At 36.1% G+C, this 22,993-nt stretch overlaps 1 protein-coding gene across 4 annotated transcripts in view; it reads left to right on the top strand.

Moving 5' to 3' along the window:
• Positions 1–16,600: 16,600 nt before the first annotated feature.
• ZC3H14 (zinc finger CCCH-type containing 14) overlaps positions 16,601–22,993 on the top strand; it is a 49,561-nt gene continuing 43,168 nt past the window's right edge. For 3 of the 4 annotated variants that reach the window (XM_027844871.1, XM_027844868.1, XM_027844867.1), the window contains exons 1-2: positions 16,601–16,720; positions 17,730–17,772. In XM_027844871.1, the coding sequence (XP_027700672.1) occupies positions 16,685–16,720; positions 17,730–17,772 (79 nt within the window). In that variant the 5' untranslated portion in view covers positions 16,601–16,684. The remainder of the gene's footprint in view (positions 16,721–17,729; positions 17,773–22,993) is intronic. The other variant, XM_027844869.1, reaches the window with a different exon arrangement.

Genomic DNA, 22,993 nt, shown 5'->3' with positions numbered 1-22,993 from the left:
CAGAAAAGCTAAGTACCATTGTATTCCTGTTGCATATTCTTGTTTTTAGAGCAAAGTAAGTTTCCTCCTTTGTTAAATGTTCAGTGACTTGCCCAACATAGAACCTGAACTAAGAGAGTGCTGGCTTTAGAGCCACACCTACAATACATGGTCTAAAATTCTCTAAACATCCTGGTTACCCTCCTTGGGATACAACCCAGTTTGTCAATGACCTTCCTGAAACGGGACATCTAGAACTGAGCACAATACTCCAAATTTTGCTGACTAAGACAAAGTTTGGCCATAAATTCTTTCCTTCTCCATAGATCTGAAAGGTAAGCTATTCCTTACTTTTCTAGTTTGCTTGTAGTATCAGTCTTTATATCTAAATTGTGTATCCATTTTGACTTTACTTTGGTATAGAGTGTAAGATGTTGGTCTATGCCCAGTTTCTGCCATACATTTTTCCAGTTTTCCCAGCAGTTTTTGCTAAATAGTGATTTCTTATCCCAGAAGCTGGAGTCTTTGGATTTATCAAATAGTAGATTAGTACAGTCATTGACTGTTGTGTCTTGCATACCTAATCTATTCCACTGATCCACCACTCTATTTCTTAGCCAGTATCAAGTAGTTTTCATGATTGCTGCTTTATAATACAATTTAAGATCAGGTACAGCTAGGCCACCTCCACTTGTATTTCTTTTCATTAGTTCCTTTGATATTCTGGACTTCTGCTTCTTCCAGATGAGTTTTGTTATTGTTTTTTCTAGCTCTATAAAATAATTTTTGGTAGTTTGATTGGTATGGCATTGAATAAGTAAATTACTTTAGGTAGAATTGTCATTATTATTATATTAGCTCAGCCTACTAATGAGCAACTGATATTTTTCTAATTATTTAGATCTGACTTTATTTGCATTAAAAGTGTTTTGTAATTGTGTTCCTGGTTTTGTTTTGGCAGGTAGACTCCCAAATATTTTCTATTATCTACAGTAATTTTAAATGGAGTTTCTCTTTCTATCTCTTGCTACTGGGCTTTGTTAGTTACATATAGAAATGCTGATGATTTGTGTGGGTTTATTTTATATCCTGAAACTTTGCTAAATCTCCAGGGCCAATTGTATTTACAAGTGAATTCTATCAAACATTTAAAGAACAACAAATGTCAATACTATATAAACTATTTGGGAAAATAGGTGGAGTCCTACCAAATTCTTTTTATGATACAAATATGGTGCTGGTATCTAAACCAGGAAGAGCCAAAACAGAGAAAGAAAAATAAAGACCAATTTCCTTAATGAATATAGATGCAAAAATTTTAAATAAAATATTAGCAAAGAGATTACGACAACTTATCTTGAGGATAATGCACTATGACCAGGTAGGATTTATACCAGGAATGCAGAACTGGTTCAATATTAAGAAAACTATCAGCACAGTTGACTATATCAACAACAAAACTAACAGAAATAATATGATTATCTCAAAAGATGCAGAAAAAGCATTTGACAAAATGCAACACCCATTCCTATTAAAAAACACTAGAGACATTAGGAATAAGTGGAGTCTTCCTCAAAATGATGGATAACATCTATCAAAAACCATCAGCAAGCATTATATACAATGGGGATAAACTAGAAGCATTTCCAATAAGATTGGGGGTGAAACAAGGATGCCCATTGTCACCACTGTTATTCAATATTGTGCTAGAAGTGTTAGCTGTAGCAATTAGAGAAGAAAAAGAAATTGAAGGAATTAGAATAGGCAAAGAAAAAACAAAGCTATCACTCTTTGTAGATGATATGATGGCATATCTATAGAATCCTATAGAATCAAAAAATTACTTGAAATACCTTTCTTTATATTAAGTTCAGCCCAATGTGGAAAAAGACCTTCAAATAAAAAGAAAAGGAAATTAAAACAACATGATTATTCTGCACCTATCAGAAACTGCAGGAGGGAATTGAATAATGTGTCCCAAAGAACAAAGGAGCTCAAGATGCATCACAAAGTGATATGCCATGCAAACCTAGCTTGACCATTAATAGGAAAAATGGATGTTTAATGAAAGACATCCAAATCATTGTCAGAGAGAAAACCATACCTTGACCAGTTATCTGCTTTTCAAATACCCCAAAGAATACATGTGCAAGAAAAGTAAATAATTGTAGCAACCAGGGACAACAACAGCAGAGAAACTGTTAAGACATTTCTTTCTGAAAGTATATGAAGAGACAAGGGTGAAAGCAGAAGTCAAATAGAAATGATGGTAAAGAAATAGGCATGGACTAAACCTAAAAACACCTCACCTACTCATGAATCAATTCTGTGGGACTACAGTTAGGAGGGTGTATAAAAGAAGAGAAAGGAAGAAAAGAATGGAGAGGAGTATGTGATATACCCTAATCAGATCGAAGGCTAATAATGAAGAACTCCTGAAGTCTCTCAGGAAGAAGATAATATATAAGAGGATGATCAAGGAGTCAAAAGGAAGGATTGAAAAGGGGGAAAGAAATGGTGAAATCTTGTTTCAGTGATGGGAGGTCCCACATGACGAGGAAGACATTCTATAAGTGGCGATCAAGACCTTACAATGGGTATACTGTGCAAGAATTTAGTGCTTAGAAATACTATTTTTTCTCCCTCCGGAGAAGAGAAATCAGAACTCCTCTGGACAATTGATAACCAGAAGAGTGGGAGGACATGGACCCTGAGGAAGAGATTTCAAGAAAATTGGGGAGGGGGGAATGTGACTATGGAAATGGCAAAAGCCAATAATGAACTGTACAATCAAGGAAATAGGGAAATTCCTGCCATATCCTCTTAGTTACCCTCAGGAATTGGCATTCTTTAGAGTAAGAGACAACAGAAAACAGGGAGTCATGAAGAAGAGCTACAAAGCAATAACATAGAAACTGTTTAGAAAAGGGAACCCAAATTAGGAACCTTTGAATCTTTTATTTTATTAGAAACTAAAGAAGGACTAAATAAATAAAAGAGTCATGAATATAGGAAAGTCTAGAATAAACACAAAGGGGTGATAAATAATGAAGGGAATTAGGGAAAGATCCTATTTAGAAAAAGGTGCAGAAAGTGAAAGTCCAAGAAAAAAATGAAGAAAGCAAGTTGAAGGGAAGAGAAGATGGATTTTACTTTACTTTACAGGGAAAAAAAAGACAAGAAGAATTAAATAACTAGATAAAAGGAAGGAAGAAAAGGAACAAATAAACAAAACTACAAAACCAGGGAAAGAGGTAACAAATTGGAGAGAGGACCTTCTTTATGAGGGGAAAAGAGCCAGTGGGAATAAGGTTTCCTTAAAGTAGATTAAGCTAAAATAACTGAAGAGACAAAGTACTGTGTTTGCCAAGGAAGAAGGAATAAAATCCCAATATTAAAAAAAAAAAAAGCAATATTGAGACAGCTAGGTAGAGCAGTGGATAGAGCACCAGCCCTGCAGTCAGGAGGACCTAAGTTCAAATCCTATCTCAGACACATAACACTCACTAGCTGTGTGACTCTGGGCAGGTCACTTAACCCCAATTGACTCACCAAAAAAAAAAAAGCAATATTAGAGATAAATGGAGGAAAATATAAACCTCTCATAGCTTTAAATACAAATGGATTAAACAGTCAAATAAAATGAAAAAGAAAAATAAATTAGATAAGAAAGCAAAACACCACAATCAATTGCATATAAAAAACAGATTATAAAAGCAAAGATATGCAAAGAATTAAAAATGAGATACTGCAAAAAATTTTTACATGTATCAAATGAATCCAAAAAAAGCAGAAGTTGCAATCGTGCCATCAGACAAAGCAGAAACAAACTTTTATAACATGAAAAAAACAAACAAGGAGACTGCTGAAAACAACAAATCAATATCAGTATTAAAATTATGTGATCCACATGCCTCTGTATCCATTCATAAAGGAAAAATTGACTTAATTGCAAGAACATATAGACAGTAATAAAATAGTGGCAGGAGATTTCAATATCCCTGTGTCAGTTTTGGATAAGTCTAACAGATAAACAAAAGGGAAAATATAAAGTTGAACAAATTACTAGAGAAATTAGAGCTAAACATCTTGTGGCATCTTCTAAATAGAACTGCTAAAGAATATAATTTTCAGGACCACATGGAACTTTTACAAAAACTGCCCATGTAGTAGGGCACAGATATATGCAAATGAATGTTTAAAAAAAAGCAGTAGTAAGTAGAAGTAGTAAGTACAGACCATGAAACAATAAACATAGAAATCAATTCAGAGAGCACAAACAAAATGCACAGACCCATATGGAGCATTAGTGAAATCCTAAGTAATTATGTGAAAGAAAATAATGACAAAACAACATAACAGTTTCTGGGATGCAGTTAAAGCATGCTGTTTTCAGGTGGAAAATCACATCCCTACAAACATACATTAAAAAAAAGATACTAAGGATTGCTAAATTGTTGTATACTAGAAAAAAACTTCAATTAAACACAAAAGAAAATATTTTAAAAGCTAGGAGATAAATAGATAAACTGGAAACAAAAAAACCACAGAAATGATAAATAAAACTAAAAGCTAGTTCTTTTAAAAGATTCATAAAGTTTATAAGCCATTAGCCAATCTAATTAAAAAGAAGAAGAGGAAAAATCAAATCAACAAAATAGCAAAAAGACAATGTGAAATCACAAGAAAGCCAGAAGAAATATAAGGTATTATCAGAATCTTCTATGCCCAGTTGTATGCTATCAAAACTGAGAACACAAAAGAAGTAGAGGAATATCCTAAAAAACAAAAAATACCCTAACAGAAGACCAGAGATTCTAAATTATCCAAACCCAGAAAAATAAATAGAATCAACTATAAAGGAACTACCAAAGGAAAAAAAAAAACACAAACACTGGTCTTTATGAATTCAAAGGTGAATTCTGTAAAATTTTTGAAGAATAATTAGTACCCATACTACATAAATCATTCTCAAAAACTGAGAAAGAAAACACTATCAGATTCCTTTTATGAGAATTATAGTTTTAATACCTAAATCAGGGAAGGATAAAGCACAGGAGAACAATCACCAATATCATTGATGAATATTGATTCAAATATTTTAAATAAAATTCTGTCAAATAGGCTACATAGATTCATGCAAGAAATCATTTATCATGATCAAGTTGGATTTCTACCAGGAACGCAAGGATGGTTCAACATTAGGAAAATAATCAACATAATTAATCATATTAAAAACTAAGATTTCCTAAGCCACATGATTATATCAGTAGATGTGGAAAAGGCCTTTGACAAAGTACAATATTAATTTATGCTAGAAACCTTATGAAATATAGGCATATACTTTTTAAAGAGGGACTTTTAAAAAAAAATCACAAAAAGTATCCATGTAAAACAAAGCAAGTACCACATGCAACAGGGATAAACTAGAACCTTTCCCAATAAATGTAAGTGTAATGCAAAAATGCCTACTTTCCCTACTTATCACTTGTTATAGTTTTGGAGATGCTAGCAATCACAGTAATATAAGTAAAGAAATTTAAGGCATGAAGATAGATAAAGAGGAGCTCAAATAATTCCTATTTACTGATGATATTATGTTGTATTTGGAAAATCCTAGAGAATCAGCAAATATACTAATTGAGATAATTGATATCTTCAGTAAAGTTGCAGTCTACAAAATAAACTGTAAAAAATCAATAGTATTTCAATATAATAATAACAAAACCCAAGAAGCAAAAATAAAAAGGGAAATCCCATTCCAACAACTGTATAAAAACCTGTATATAATATCTGGGGATCAACATATGAAAACACATAAAATACTTAACACAATTTCAATTATAATGTGTTCCCTAAACAAATAAAGAACAACTTAAATAGCTGAAGGAATATTCAGTGCTCATGCCTGGGGCACATCAATATAATAAAAATAACTACCAAAAATTAATTCACCAAATTACTACAAAAGTTAATTTATAATTTTAATGATTTACCAATCAAATTAACAAAGACATACTTTAAAGAGCTTGACAAAAAATAATAAAATTCATTTGGAAAAATAAAAGATCTATTGTATCAAGAAAAACAATTTTCAAAGGTAAGGAGAAAAGGGGAATAGCATTTCCATATCTCAAACCAAGTTCTGGGCAGTCAGATTACATTTAGGGATGAGAGGTTCATCTTGGGATTTTTAAAAAACTTTTTTACTTCTGAGATATAGACTACAACTGATGTTTTTTGAGTCTAGGCTACCTTCATTGAAAGTGAACTATTCAGACAGATACCTGAATGCACCAAGGCTGTACCTCATGCTGAGATGAACTCTCTCCCTCATCTCTGCCTGGTGAAATCCATCTCTTTCTTCAAAACCTAGCTCCACCTTCCACATGAAAAATTTCCTAATCCCCTCAACTGAGTGTGTCATCCTTCTCAAAATACCTTGTATTTAACTTGTTCATTGGTCAGTTGTTTTTTCAGTTGTATCTGACTCTTCGTGACCCCATTTGAAGTTTTCTTGGCAAAGATACTGGAATGGTTTGCCATTCCCTTCTCCAGCTCATTTTACAGATGAGGAAGTGAGGGAAACAGGGTTAAGTGACTTGCATAGGATCACACAGCTAGTCTGAGTTCTGGCTGAACTCTTGAAGAGGAGTCTTCCTGACTCCAGGCCTAGTGCTCTATCTACTGCACCATCTAGCTGTCATTGTATTTAACTACTTTGTATTTATTTGCATTTTTTTCTTTAAATGTACTCCATATGTTGTCTCTCCTCTTAGAATATAAGTGTGTACAAGGAATTATTTCATTTATTGCATTTGTATCCCTGCCACCTAATTTAGTGCCTGGCACACAGTTGACACTTAATAAATGCTTCCTGAATGATTCATTGATAGACATGAGTCTAGGATTCATTGTTCAACTATGTATTGGGACTGCCTAGAGTACTGGTACACAATTATGGGTGTAAATCTTCACCAAAAACTATTGGTTTTGGAGTTGTCTAGTGATTGTGATGAAGATATCCCCAGTATAGTCTGAAGGTATTTGCTGATCCAGAATAGCATACTTAGTTTGTATGGAAAGATACAAACAATAAAATGCAGGTAAGGCCTGTGGCTGTGACTGTTCAGTGAGTCAATAAATATTTATTAAGCACCTACTAGGTGCCAGGCACTATGCTTATACTATATGTAAGCAGCAGATGCTGTGTAATATATAATCTGTCCCTACTAACAGTATACATATACTTAGTATAATTTTCAGGGATTTAAAGAGCAACTGTATTTATATTCACTTTGCATCTTGTATCTCTCCCTGGTTTCATTTTTGCTAAATTAGATGCCTCTGCTGAGTACTCTCTGGGATTCCTCTTCCCTTTTCTAGTTTCCTTTTGTGTGTTTTCCTGCTTTAGACTGTAAGTTCCTTAAGAGCAGGAACTTTTTTTTTCTTATTTGTATCCCCAGCACTTAGCACAGTGCCTGGTACATAGCAGGTGCTTAATAAGTGTTTACTGAATTGAATTTAATATGGCATAATTTTCAGGAACTTCAAATTTTGTCAACTAGGGAAAAGTGTCATAGGAACATGAGGTTTTTGGCTTTTCTAGCAGGGTGCCAGCAATTGCTGCTACTATCTTTTCCCTCTTTTTGAGTTTTCACTGGGGAATTTGCATGGCCTACCCCTACTCATGGGGGTGTGGGAAATAGGGAGGAGATCATGGGAGCTGGAAAGACAAAAGAGGGGCAGGAATATTTTCTCTCTGAACAGAAAGACTATGGGAGGGACTGAACATGTAGGAGGCATATAGGTTGTACTCTCTGGAAAGAAAGAAGTGAATGGAATTTTATGATCCTAATTTGGATAAGCATGAGGTTTGGGGATCATGGCTGAAAAAGATTAGCACAAGGTCTAGAGAGAGATCTGCACAGTTTTACTCTTTTTGGGATGCTATCAGGCTCAGGCTATTGGCCTGACTAACAACAGAGCTGGAAATACTTCACTAGACCTGAGATCCATTCTAAGAGATGTAACTGGTGAGGAAGCATTAGTATCAGTGGGAATAGTATGAGCCCCAGGAGTAACTATGTAGAGGGCAGTAGGTGGCACAACGGATAGAGCACTGGGTCTGGAGTCAGAAAGATCTGAGTTCAAATCCAACCTTAGACACTTACTAGCTGTGTAACTCTGGGCAAGTCACTTCACCCTGTTTGCCTCAGTTTAATCATCTGTAAAATGAGATGGAGAAAGAAATTGCAAAACAGTATCAGTACAGTACCAGTATCTTTGCCAAGAAAATCCCAAATGAGGTTGCAAAGAGTTGAATATGACTGAACAACAACAACAACAACAACAACAACAAACGGGAGGTTAGGCACTAGCAGTTAGGATACCCAGACCTCAAGCAGAAGATGAGACTTAAGATGAGTCATAACCAGGAAAGTTGAGAGGTGGAGGTGAGGAAGAAGAGCATTCTAGGAATGGGGTGGAGGGTGGGGGGAGAGCCAGTAAAAAAACCCAGAGTCAGGAAATAGAATATAGTGTACAACAAAGAATAGCAAGTAGGACCATGTTTCTGGCTCATTGAGTACTTCTGGAGGGTAGAAATTCTGGGAACAAGGGACCACTCCATATTAGAATTCCTGATAGAGAAGGAGAGGAAAGCTAGGTATAAAGTATGCTTAGATTTTAGCAAAGCCTTTGACAAAGTTTCTCAAGCTATGCTTAAAGATAAAATGAAGAGAATTAGGCTAGATGAATAAGTTTGGTGCCTTTCCCTATTCAGCATTTTTATCAATCACCTAGATGAACACATGACTGGCAAGCTTATAAAACTTGCAGAGTGTATGTAATTTGGAGGGAGTAGATGGTATGTTGTGTAATAGAGTTAGATCCCGAATATTTTGACAAGATAATACAAGGTACTGAATTGAATAGAATGAAATTTAATGGAGATAAATCTAATATTCTACACTTGGATTCTAAAGTCAATTTTATAAATACAGCATGGTGGAGGCATGATTATACAACATTTCCCACAAAAATGATCCAGGGGTCTTAGGGCACCTCAATAGCAGTGTGATGTGACATGGCAGCCAAAAAAGGCTAATGGTATTCTGAACATCATTAAGAGGCATGATGCACAGTGTCCATGTTTATCCCATGAAAAAAGTTTTGAGGATTTTATGAATAATAATAATAATAATAATAATAATAATGATAGCTAACATTTAATATAGCACTTTAAGGTTGACAAAGCTTATATCACCTATATTTATCTCATTTGATCCTCTGACATAGTGCCCATTTATAGATGAGGAAGAAGTCTGAGAGAGGTTAAGTGACTTGCCCAGGGTCACACAAGTAGTGGGGGTCCAAAGCAGGATTTAGATTCAGGTCTGCCTGACTCCAGCCCTCTATCTACTGTATCACTTTCCTAAGCTACAGGCTCGATAGTAGTCAACAGTGTGACAGAGCAGCCTTTAAAAAATGCTCATTTGAGGCAGCTAGGTGGCACAGTGGATAGAGCACCGGCCCTGGATTCAGGAGGACCTGAGTTCAAATCTGAACTCAGACACATCACACTTAACTGGCAGTATGACTCTGGGCAAGTCACTTAACCCCATTGCCTAGCAACCTCCCTCCAAAAAAAGTGCTCATTAGCGATCTATCCTGAACTGCATTAAGAGAGGTCTAATGACCAGAATGAAGGAGAAAAATAGTGCCACTCTACTCTTCCCTGGTGAGGCCACATCTGGAATCATGTGCTCAGTTCTGAGACAAAACAAACATCTGGAACAGGGTAATTAGAATGTTGAGCATCTTGCAGAACACACTACACAGTAACTGGGGGAAGAAACTGTGGATAGTTAGTAAATCAGTCAACAAGTGTTTATTAATCACTTACTCTGGGTCAGGCATTGTGCTAAGTTTTGGGCATACAAATATAAGAAGACAGTCCCTACCCTCAAGGAATTTATATTCTAATTTTGTTATCGTTGTTCAGCCTTATCTGACTCTTCATGCTCCATGGACAATAGCACAACAGGCCTTTTTGTCTTCCACTATTTCTCCAAGTCTGTCCGAGTTCATGTTTGTTGTTTCCATGACACTGTCTATCTATTCATCTTCTGCCTTCCCCTTTTGCCTTCCATCTTTTCCAACATCAGGGTCTTTTCCAATGAATACTGTCTTCTCATTATGTGGCCAAAGTATTTAAGCTTCAGCATCAGCATTTGACCTTCTAGTAAATAGCCTGAATTAATTTCTTTAAGTATTGACTGTTTTGATCTCTTTGCTGTCCAAGGGACTCTCAAAAGTCTCCTCTAGTACCACAATTCAAAAGCATAGATTCTGTGGCTCTCAGCTTTCCTTATGGTCTAACTCTCACATCTACACATTGCTATGGAAAAACCATAGCTTTGACTATATGGAACTTTGTTGACAAGTATGCTGTCCAGATTTGCCATAGCTTTCCTTCCTTTTAAAGAATTAAAGAAAAAAATTAAACAAGAATAAGTATCTTTTAATTTCATGGCTACAGTTACCATCTGCAGTAATCTTTGAGACCAAGAATATAAAATCTGACACTGTGTCCTTTCTTCTCCTTCTATTTGCCCGGAAGTGGTGGGACCAGTTGCCAAGATCTTAGTTTTCTTAATGTTAAGCTTCAAGCCAGCTTTTACACTTTCCTCTTTCACCCTCATCAAGAAGCTTCTTAATTCTTCTTCACTTTCTGCTAATAGAGTGGTATATCTAAGAGTGTTGCTATTTCTCTCAGAAACCTTAATTCTGGCTTTTAATTTGTCCAGTCTGGCATTTCACATGGTGTACTCTGCATGAAAGTTAAATAAATAAGGTGACAATATACAGCCTGTTTGTAATCCTTTTCCAATTTTAATGGGGGGAAGACAATACATTCAAGGAAGTTGAAGGGGTGTGGCTGGCACAAGGACATGGTAGAAAAAATCTGATAAAGACACTGTAGACTTAGGAGACAACATAATAATAACTACCATTTATAAAGCTTTCTTAATTCTTATCTCATTTGATCCTCACAGCAACCCCGGGAGGTAGGTGCTATTATTGTTTCCATTTTACAGATGAGAAAACTGAGGCAGATGGAGGTTAAATAACTTGCCTAGGGTCACACAAGTAGTAGAGATCAGAGGCAGGATTTGAACTCAGGTTTTACTGACTCCAGGTCCAACACTCTATCCACTACACCATTTAGCTGCCTCTGCCTTTGAGTATTTGAACCTCTGTTCTGTGGAAGAGATTTATTAGTCTTATTCTGTTTGGTCCCAGAGGGCAGAATCAGGAACAGTAGGTAGAAATGGAAAAGAAGCAGATTTAGGGTTGTCGTAAGAGAAAATTTCCATTGAGCACATCTGGTCAGCTTCTGTGGTGAACTATTCCACTCTGCAAGGCTGTGTGACTAGGCTGTGTGACAAGGCTCTGTGAATAACAAGTTGAGGGTAGAAGCCAAATTTGCAATAGAGTTTGATTGTGATTGAGTATATCCGTAAGAATTCAGGTTCCCTAAAGTAGCAAGTCAGGGCAGCCACTCAGAGCAAGAAAAAGGTCACTGACTTCCTGAGAACCACAGAGAGTCTGGCACTTTTCCAATAATTCCAGTCATTGGAGTGGAGCTGTAGAGGTTCTAGGGTGAGCATGCGACAAAACCAGGGCCTATTGAATTGAACCAGGTTAGTAACTAGCAGTGCCATCTGCTGGTACTTTCTTCAGCCAATTTATTTTAATTTGGCCCCAGCCCCAGATTTTCCCCTGGATTCCTGCAACTACTTCTCCTAGGACTTCTGTAGGGTCAAACTCACCCGCACCACTACTGTTTACCTGGATCTCTAATCCCTGGCTTGTTCCTGACCACTAAGTACTTTCAGTTTCCTTGGCATTTGCTATATTTTCCTGTTTTTCATGCCCAAGTGAATCTTTCTCTTGATCTGAATACCACACTTATGACATCAGCAAAACCCCCAATTATGGCAATACGGCTAAAATAAAAGACCGGAAGGGAAAGTTGGTAGGAGGAAAAAAAATCTGATTTTTCAAGATTAGTTCACAGGAATTTATTAGAGAGGCAATGAGTGACATAGTGAAATGCGTGCTATTCTTAGAGTCATGAAGACCTGGGTTCAAATTCCACCTAGTCAGAGAGTTCACCTTATCAATGGAATTTCACACCGAGTCTAAGAAACGTCATCAATGGAAAAACAGATGACCACGTTAATATGTCAATAAGGACCCAGGAATAATGCCTGGGCACCCCTTTTCTCAGCAACACATAGATATACACATGCTTGTTTACATGTTTAGACGAACAAAGCCTACTTAGCACTCTTGTGAACTTCTCTGGACCTCAGTTTCACTGTCTATAAAATAAAGAAGTTGAATTACATGGTCTCTAAGTTCCCATTTAACTCTTTATTTTCCTAGTGAAAAATCTCAGAGTTGCCAGTAACATGAAAAAAAAATTGAGCTCAGAATTTTTAGCAGGTGCTGGGTATGATAAGTTGTTTTCTGTTTATCCTTTCAGTGACTTCTTTAATACTAAAACTAGTGAGTGCTGCTGAAAAAGTCAGCATATTGGCTACATCATTTTATTGAAACTTCAAAAATTAACCCTTCTGTTCTGTGCGGTCTTTCTTGGATAGCTTGAATGATGGCCTGAGTAGGCTCACTCTCTATTTTGTCTTTGAAATTTTGAGGTAGAATGATTTTCATTTTCTTTATAGAGTGATCTACAGTGTTATTGTTGCCTTTGAGATTTTTCCCATCTTCAGGTGTCCTCAATATCTCTGATGTTTCTGCACTTCTAGACCAAGGCTTCTTAAACTTTTTCTACTCGTAACCCCTTTTTGTTCAAGAAATTTTTATGTGACCCTTAGGTATATAGGTATATAAAATAGGTATACAAATCAAACATTTATTGATAAGAAATGATAAAGAAATTTATTTTAAAACAATTCTTTGGCATACATATAATTTTACCATTCATTAAAGATGAAAGCAAATTTGCATACTAATGAAATGGATGTGCTTGTTTATTTTTACATAAGGAATTAAATCTTGGCAGAATATTTGATACTGCAGGACATAGAATATCTTCAAAGTTTTTCAGAGTTGATCAATATTTTGATTTTATAATAGTCAATGCTGAGAATACTGCTTTCCATAAATACATACTATAAAATGGCAGAAGTATATTTAGGGACATTTCAAAAACTATTGGAAATTCTGTCCTAATGCCAAGCCAAAATTCATTAAATGATTTTTTAGGTAGCTCAAGTTTTAAACTTGTGTTGCTTGATAACTCAACAAATTCTTCTTGAACTTTTAATGGCAGAAGACTGAATTTTTTTTATTTCAATTGAGTATGGTTTATGAACCCAACTAGAATAAAAATTTGAAGGGAAGTATTTCTGAACTGTATCTCTAGGCACTTCAGATGATCCACTAGAACTCTTACAATTAAATCTTCGGGAATGTTATTTTCAATTATGAAATCATCTGTAGCTGTAAACATTTCTAAAGAACAATTTTCCACCCTATTTTTTCATATGTTAACTTTTTAAGTAAAACTTTCAATTTTATCTTTTAACATAAATATGTTACAAGTTTTTGCTTTAAGGGACATATTTAAATCATTGAGTTTTCCTAAAATATCTGACAAATTAACATAATTTTGAAAGCCATAAGTTATTACGAAAAAAATTAACAGAATCAGATTTCTGCTCAGTTAAAAAATATAACTTCATCTTTCAATTTCAATAATCTGTTTAAACTTCACCCTCTTGAGAGCCACTGTACCTTTGCAGGTAGTAATAAGCTTTTGCAATTGGAGTCTATGTCTTTCAAAAGGTTTGAAAACAAATGACTGTTAAAGGCATGGCTTTTAATTACGTTAATGATTTTGATAGTATCATGAAGCATAATTTTTTTTAATTACAAGTGCATCCTGATGGGTCATGCAATGAGTAAAAGTGATATGTTCATTGCCACCAGCTTTAACTCTGCTACAAATCCAACAGTCTCACCCATCATTGCTCTAGCACCATCTGCACAGACTCCAATGCAATTTTTCCACTGTTAACCTTCATTTGTGAAAAATTCCTCAACTTTAAGATATGTATCTTCCCCTCTTGTATGCCCTTCCAAAGGGTGACAAAACAATACTTTCTGACATATGCTTCCTTCATAAACAATCTTACATAAAGTAACAACTGTGCCACATTAGATATACCAGTTGCTTCATCTAACTGAATTGCAAACTTTGGGCTGCCCTTAAGCCTGGAAATAAGCTGCTGGAATGGGCCATTACTGATTTCAAAAACTCTTTTGGAAATAGTATGACTTGATAAAAGAATTTTATGAATGCCATTCCCATACTTTTTTCCATGAACTATTTCTGACATTTTAATAGCAGCAGGTAACATGAACTCTTCTATCATGTAGGGCTTTTTAGTTTTTGCAATTAAATAAGAAGTTTCACAAGATGCAAGTAAATACTTTTTATTGACAGTAAGAAATTTCTGAAAACATTGAAGATTTTAAAAGTCATTCAAAATATTCCTTTAGTTTATTGCAGAACACTGCTTGCTTGGTATTAAGGTGTCATTTTATTTTGGCTGGTTTCATGCTCTCTACAGCCAAAACTTCATTACAAAGCAGTTTTTCCACACCATCATCATTATTAGAAGTAAATCCATATTGCAAAAATGATTCAACATATTTTCTTTTTCTTGTTAATTTAGACATAATACAACCTGGTAGCAGAGACTCTGCCACGTTGTTATCAGCATTTTTACCTCTTCTGTCTAAATTTAGCCACTTATCCATAACTCAAAAATATTTTTGTCCTAAAATGTAAATAAATATTGCTAATAATTTCTCAAATAAATACTAGCTTTAGTGTATGGAATTACATTTGTGCTTAATTTAAAAAACTGATGTTCACACATACACATACAGTGATGATGGAAGAGAAATGTTATTAAAGGGCTTTTGTCTTTACTTGCTGAAATTAAACATTTAACGTTTCTGTAAAAGAAGAATATAATAGCAATTTTAAAAAATCAAACATTCTAACACAATATTATCGAAAGATATACTAATTTGATACTTACATGCTGAGGAATGATGGTAGGAAAATATTAAAAGTCTTTATTTTCCATAATTAAACTATTATGTTTCTGTAAGAGCAGAAAACTTTGTATGTACAGTAAAAACACTGCAATTCATAACATACAATAGTCTTGAATCTGACCCAAGGTGGTTTCTGGCAGCATTAGTTGGTGTTGTGTGGCATGATGGCATGTCCAGTGCAAAGTGTGCACATTGCATGTTCAGAACCAAGGCTACAGTGAAATTGTGCAATGGGAAAGCACTGCCAGAAATACCCTGGATTCATTACATGTTTGCTTTTGAATTAATTTTTGGTCCTTGCGTGTTCAGAAACCTTTTACTGTTGCCAAATTTTTGTGACCCCCCCCCCACATTCAGTTACATAACCCCATATGAGGTTGCAACCCACAGTTTAAGAAGAGCTGTTAAAATCTAGACTGTTCTTTGGTCATTCTTCAGCTGTCTATGTAATATAGACTGACAAATATTCTCATTGCTTTGATATGATTAAGTCAGATTTAATCTCAATATCACAATTACTATAACAGTTGTAATTGAATCATCTGCAACATATATTTTGGCTTATAAAAATAGTTGGAAGACTGAGTGTTGTATATGAGGAATAGTAGAGAGGATAGAGTCACTGGATTATAAAGTATGTGGAGGTAAGGAAGGTAATGAGGTAATGAAGGAGGTATGAAAAACTGGAAAGGCAGGAGAGTGCCAGGTTAGGAAGGGCTTTAAAAGTCAAACAGGATTTTATATTTGATTCTGGAGATAAAAAGGAGTCACTGAGGTTTATTGAATAGGGGAGGTAACATGGTCAGACAGGTGCTTCAGACAGGAAGATCACTACTGGAGTAAGAAAAGATGTGAGGCAGGGGGAATCACCAGAAGGCTACGAGGGTCTCTATCCTAAGGTGACTGGCAGTATCTGAGGAGAGAAAGGGGTATGTAAGAGAGATATTTTAAAGGCAGAACCCCCAGAATTTGGCAAAAGTTTGGACATGCGGTGTGACAGACAGTGAGAAGTGGAAGGCGACTCTTGGTTGAAAGCTTGGATGTTCATGTAACGGTTAAGTCGGAGGAGGAGGAAAAGAAGGAGGAGGGGGAGGGGCAAGAGGGAGGGGAAGAGGAGAAGAAAAGAAAGGGAGGGGGAGAAAGAGGGGAGAAGGAAGAGTAAGAGAAAGAGAAGGTGGGGGTGGGACCAGAGGAAGTGGAGGAGGGAGGGAAGAAGATGAAAGACCAGTGGGGGGAGGGGAAAGGAGGAAAAGTGAGTGCGCGTTCTGCGCCCCTCCTGCCAGCAGAGGGCGCCTGTCGCCCTGCAGCGCCGCGCCGGAGGAGGAAGGCGACGTTCCTTCCCCTAATCTTCCTACCTTTCTCTACTTCTCCTTTCGTCTTGCCCGCCAGGCAGGGGGCGGGGACGCGCCGTGCGTGCGGCGGGGGCGGAGTGGGGGTGGCGGTGGCGGTGGCGGCTGCAGGGAAGACCTGGGAGCCGCTGGTGCCCGGTAACGGAGGCCGCCGCAACCACCCGGGCCCAGCCCGCACCCCCTCCGGCACCATGGAGATCGGCACTGAGATCAGCCGCAAGATCCGGGTGAGGCCCGAGCCGGCGTCGGTCTGTCAGTCAGCCCGGCCCGGGGTGGGGGTGGGGGTGGAGGGAGCGTTGGCGGGAGCGGCGGGCACTGGGCTGGGGTCTGGGGGAGGGGGCGGGGCAGGCATGGGACCCGAGCGGAGGCCGAGGCTCAGCGGGGCGCCCGGCTTGTCAGGCGTGACGAGGGTTTTGACTGGGGCCTTGAGGACCCTTTCTCTTTGCCTCTGGCGGCTTCGGGCGGGCTCTCTGGCGGCCGCTCCCCCTCCCCCCGACGCCTGCGGGTCGGCCTGGTCGCCTCAGTCTCCCTCGGCTGTTTTGCTCTGAAGTGTGCGAGCTGCTCTGGGCTGCAAGCTGCGTTTTGTTGTTTTTTGTTTGTTTGTTTTTCTCGTAGACCCCTTATAAAGTCACCTCCAGGGCTTGTGGCGGCGTCCTCCCACCTACAGCAGAGCTTTTAATGAGCCTCCTAATTAGAGACCTGAGGCTTTTCTTGAAATCCACTGTTCTATTGCTGAAAATTGCCTGAGGGGGAGGGCGGGTTGAGGGGCGCTGTCTTTACAATCCTGACCAAATGTGATCATCTCTGATCTGCTAACAAGAAAAAACGAATAATTCATCAAGTTAAATTACAATCCTGACCAAACGTGGTCATCTCTGATCTGCTAATAAAAAAAAAAATAATTCGTCAAGTCAAATTTTGGAATATGTATTGTTTTTGAAAAGAATGTGGCCCGTGTCAGCAAAAATCCCCCCCAAAGTAGATGAATTTTCAATATAGATATTTATTTTGCTTTATTACACTGGCTCCTTGTGATGTTCAATTTAGGAACTAGTATGGGATTAAGTAAATATGCCAGGAAAATCAGTTTTTTCAAAGACTGTAACTAGGCAATCTCAGTTTCAAAGTTGGACGTCATTTGGTTGTCCGAGTTCATGAAGCTTTGATTTCTTTGTGTCTTGTTCTGTCATATTTTAAATGATAATTTCATTTCTCATGTGCCCAATTTTTCTTCAGAGTGCCATTAAGGGAAAATTGCAGGAATTGGGAGCTTATGTTGGTAAGTTTTGTTATATTTGTAAGTTACAAATTTGATAGTTTATTGGTTTATATTATTAGAGATACCATAGAACCATAGAATTTCAGAGTCCAACCCCTTCCTGAAAAGGAGTCCTCACCACTGTATCCTGGACAAATAACCATCCAACTTGAGCTTGAAGATCTCCAGTGGGGGAACAGTGAGTTATACTGCCTTCTGACAGGCCATTCCACTTTTAGATAGTTCTTGTTGGGAAGATTTTTCTTACATTTTGTAGAATTTTGCCCTTGTCATTTAGACACATTGTTGTTAGTTCTGCCTTCTGGGACTAAGATGAACAAGTCTAATCTCTCTTCTGTAAGATACTCCCTTCAGTTACTTGAAAGCAGCTATCAACTCCCATTTTGATAAGTTTGTTCTTTAGGCTGAGTTCCCACCACCAGTCAGTACTTTTAAAGCATGACATTGAGGCCCTTTACCATGTTGGCTGCTTTTCTCTGAATTTTCTTGAACTTTAGGTCCTTCTTAAAATGGACCCAAAATTGAACAGAATTCCAAATGTAGTCTGACCAGCGTAAAGTACTCACTTTTGATTTCTCTGTATCACAATTACCTAAGATGTCACTGACTTTTTTGGTTGCTAAGTTATGTATTCATATTGAGTATTAAATCAGAGAAGTCTTCTTGATTTTTTTCTTTTTAATTTTGAACTATTGCTTAGCTGTACCTCCCCCATATTAGGAAAGGAGATGTCTTAAACTGAAGTGTAAGACAACATTTGTCTATTTTAAATTTGATCTTACTAGATTTGGCCAAATTTGCTAGGCTTTAAAGATCATATTGACATAGATTAGCTATTCTTTCCGGCTTTTTGTTACTTCAAAATTTAGTAAATGTGCAATCGAAGCATTTATCCAAGTCGCTGATGAAAATACCAAGGTTTTAGAGCAGGGGATCAAAAACCTTTCTTGTGTCATCCACCCCTTTGTTAGTTTAAAACCTGTGAACCCCTTATCAATATAAAGTTTTTAAGTTCCTAAAATAAATGAGATTACAAAGGATACTTAGTTGAATTGAAATAAAGATGTAATTTTTTTTCCCATACAAGTTCATGGACACCCTGAAATATACCCTTGTATCCCACGTTAAGAACTGCCCCCCCCCCCCCCAATTTCTTCTTGTTTTTAAAACTTTACTGGAACTCTTTGTATATGAGTCTTCTTCATCTGGCCATTCTTATTGTATTTATGATTTGGGGAGTTTTATTAAGATTTTATCATATTTTCTCTATCTTGTCACCTTTACTTATTTGTCTATTCTAGGTTCTTATTTCCTCACTTGGGTACCTCATTTTTAGAGCTGTTTTGTTACATGGTTTTGTTTGTTTTTTTTTTTAACATTTTCATCTCTTTCCATACCTAATAGTGAATGCTTGTATCTTTGTTTTTAGGCTTCCGTTTTGTTTACCATTCTGTTGATGTGATAATGCATCTTCATAGGTTTTTGAAATTATTTATTGTATGTATTGTATTGTCTCTTGGCTGCTCTTTTCATCCAGTTAAAGATTGTTCCAAGTAATTCATTTTTTCCTACTCCTGGTCCTGTCTCCTTGCATAATATTAATTTTATCCTTTTTCTTCTCTGGTTTAGATAAAATGAAAAATGATTACAAGGATTCCAAAGAAATCCATACAATTAAAATGTATTACCTTACAATCTTCATATATTCAAAGATGTTATGCTGTGACTTTGTATTCCTTGATTAATAGAAGTTGTACAAATAAAATCCTTTATTTGGAGTTTGAAGGTACCTCAGTGGCCATCTAGCTTCTGAAATGTTCATTAATCCTGTGTAGTTGTCAAAGCACTTTAGTATACATTATTTTGTTTGAACCTTACAACAGCCTTATGAGATGGACAGAGCAAATATCACCTTCATTTTACAGATGAGGAAATGATGCTCAAAGAGGTTTAAGTAAAATGCTAGTCACTGGCAGACTTAGGACTAGAATCTCCAATATTCACCATTATCCACCTCATAATTTTCATTTGCCTTGTTTATAGAATTGCATAGCAGATGTAAATGTTAGAAGAGAATGCAAAAAGCTTTCTAGGCTTCTGAAAACTTAGTTCTTCAGCATATATTTATTAGGTACCTACTCTGTGCGGAGCATAAAATAAAGAGTCCCATGAAGCCTTTGTTGATACCCTCAACTGCTAATGCCTTCTCTCCCAAATTACTTTGTATTTATGTATTATAAATCTATTTGTATTTATTCTCTTTGCATTCTGTATAGTCTTATATAAATACTTATCTTTCCCATTAGAATGTAAACTCCTTGAGAAGAGGAATTTTTTCATTCATTTATTTGTATTCCCAGTGTCTTGAACTCTGCCTGGCACAAAGGAGGTGCTTAATAAATGCTGATTGATTGATTAAAATTTCGTTGTCTCAAGCACCTTATTTTCTAAGGGGAAAGATAAGATGCCTCCAAACGTGTGTGTTATTCAGTTGTTTTGTAGGCAAATAAAGATGTCTTGAAATTAGTGTTCTTTAAGAAGGATGGGTATTGCTTTATTTGGTGAGGGTATAACTAAAGAAATTTAGTGTTGTTTTATAGTATACCTTCAGCACATTCTTGGATTGGAGAAATTTTTATTAGTCAATATTTTTATGATTTTTCCCCCCAGTGAATGGCCTTGAACAAAGCTAAAGCCATCAGTGATGCATAACAGTGCAGTGTTGACATTTCCATTTTGTGTATTAAATTTAAAAATTTTTATATTATATGGTTGTAGAAGTGTTTGGTGTGGGCTTTTTCCATTTCTTTCTTTTTTTTCCCCTGTAGTAGGCTTTATTTTTTCCTGACTTATATCAAAAAATTATCATGACTGGTTCAGTTGGTATAGTTCAGGTGCTTGAGAATCAGGTTTTGTGTATTTTCTTATTTCATGGAAGGATAGTTCATCAATTTTTTACAGTTCTACTTTCAGCTGGGTTTTGAAAAATCACAGAAGAAAAAAATAAGGAAAATATTTTTGTACAGATAAGTTTCTCCTTCCCCATGCCCAGTAACCTTCGTGAAGATATGGTCATATAGTCATAGGAATTCAGATTTGAACAAGGCCTTAGAAATCCAATATCTTTCATTTTATAGATGAGAAAACTGAATATCAGAGAAGTTAAATGATTTCTCCAAGGTTTCATAGTCGTAGAATCAGAATTTGAATTGAGGTTTTCTGTCTAAAAACAGTGCACTTTCCATAGCACCTTGCTACATGTCTAGCAGTAAGACATCCAGGTCAAATGGTACACAGGATTTTTTTTTTTTTTTGTAACTCACTATTACAATTACACATTGATTTCCAAAATGGTTTAACCAGTTCACAGTTCCATTAGCAGTGTATTAGGGTAACTTCTTACCAGTCACACCATTATTAAATTTTGTCATTTTGGGGGGTTTGTTTTTGTGTGTGATTTAACCTTCATTTGGAAGTTCATTGTGTATTGTATGTGACCTGAGTTTTGTAGCTTTTAATATTGTTTTCATTTATGTTGTAGTTATTTTGTATAGTATTCCTTTGGTACTTTCCATTCTTTGATTCAGTTCCTACAAGTGTTTTTTTATATATTCATTCTTATTTGGCATGCCCTATGGTACAATAATATTCCTTTACATTTATCAACTATGATCTGTCTGGCCATCCTGTAGTCATTGTGCACATAGTTTATTTCCAACTTTTTTTTCATTCTAGTAATGCTGCTAGGAATTTTTTGATACATCTTGGATTTTCTGTCATTGGCCTCCTGGGTTATATCTAAGTACTGAGATCATTGTACCAAAGAATATGAAAAATTTAGTAACTTTTCTTACACGATTCCAAGTGTTTTCCTTAATAGTTGGACCAGTTCATAGCTCCTTGTGCTTTTCTATACATATCCCTTCAACATTGAATTTTTCTGTCTTTTGACATCTTAGACAGTTTGATGGGTATGAATTGATATCAAAGAGTTATTTTGACTTGCATTTCTTTGATTTTTTAAAATCTTGAAGTTTTTTGGATGATAATTTTTCTCCTTTTGAAAACTGTTCATATTCTTTGACCACCTGTCTACTGAGTTGCCCTTGTAGATTTGTACCATTTCTGTACAGATATAGGATGTCAGATTTATAGATTTGTGTCAAATTTCTATAGGTTTCAGATAGTAGACATATCAGAGTGTTTGGAGCTATATAATCTCCTTTATTCCTTGTCTGGTTAGAAATTCTAAAATTGTGAAAGATTTTCATGATATAGATAATTTTTTACATCTAAATTGTTTACCCATTTGGAATTTATTGTATTTAAAGGTATAAAATGTTTGTCAAAACCTATTTTCTACCAAACTGTTTTCCTATTTTCCCAGCAGTTGAATAAAGTCCTCTTCTAGTAGTTTGGGGAATTGCAGCATGGTTTATTATAAAAAGTCACTGGATGTGGAGTTAGAGGACCTTCAGCCACTTATTATTTGCATGACCGTGGACAACTAACTTAACTGACCCTTAATTTTTTTTTATATCTAAAATGTTAGCATAGGTACTAGATAATATCCAAGGTCCTGTGTAGTTTTAAATCAGTGATCCTGGATGTTGAATTTGTTGATTTCTATAGATTGTTATGTACATTTGCTCCTCAGTCTTGCTTATATGATCTATTCCACTAAGGTGGTCTTTTTATTGTCTTTGATATTCTTAAATTTAGGCTTTTCATTCAATTATTATTTATCTGTTGTATCAAGTGAAAAGTATCAAAAAAAAGCTAGAAAAATGTTGGTTTTAGCTTTTAGCTTAATAATTCCCCCGATAAAGCTTATTAAAACTGTCAGGTATTTAATACTAGGCACTGGAGATTCAAAGACGAACAAAATAGTTCATGCCCTCAAAGACTCCAATTCTACTGGTATGATATAGTATGTATATAGGAATATATGATTTCCTTAGCTTAAGAAACTCTAAGTTTGGAATTTCTTCTATAAATGAATATAATTGTCTATGATTTAATAGATAAGGCCCAGAGAGTGTTCTGAGCCAGTTGGACATCAGAAGTGGGATTTGAATCTAGGTGTTTGTCAGTTACTTTATTTAATCTATTATGCCATATTGTCTCTATATGAAGTGTATATAGATAAGTAAATAAAAAACAATTTGGTACGAGAGAGAATATTAATCATCTGGGACCTAGGAAAAGTTTTGAGTAGATG

The sequence above is a fragment of the Vombatus ursinus genome, unplaced genomic scaffold (assembly GCF_900497805.2).
Source record: "Vombatus ursinus unplaced genomic scaffold, bare-nosed wombat genome assembly UNPS02014945.1, whole genome shotgun sequence".
In the NCBI taxonomy this organism is placed as follows: Eukaryota; Metazoa; Chordata; class Mammalia; order Diprotodontia; family Vombatidae; genus Vombatus; species Vombatus ursinus.
The sequence above is the reverse complement of the archived record's forward strand: the minus strand, read 5'-3'. Positions and strand labels throughout refer to the sequence as shown.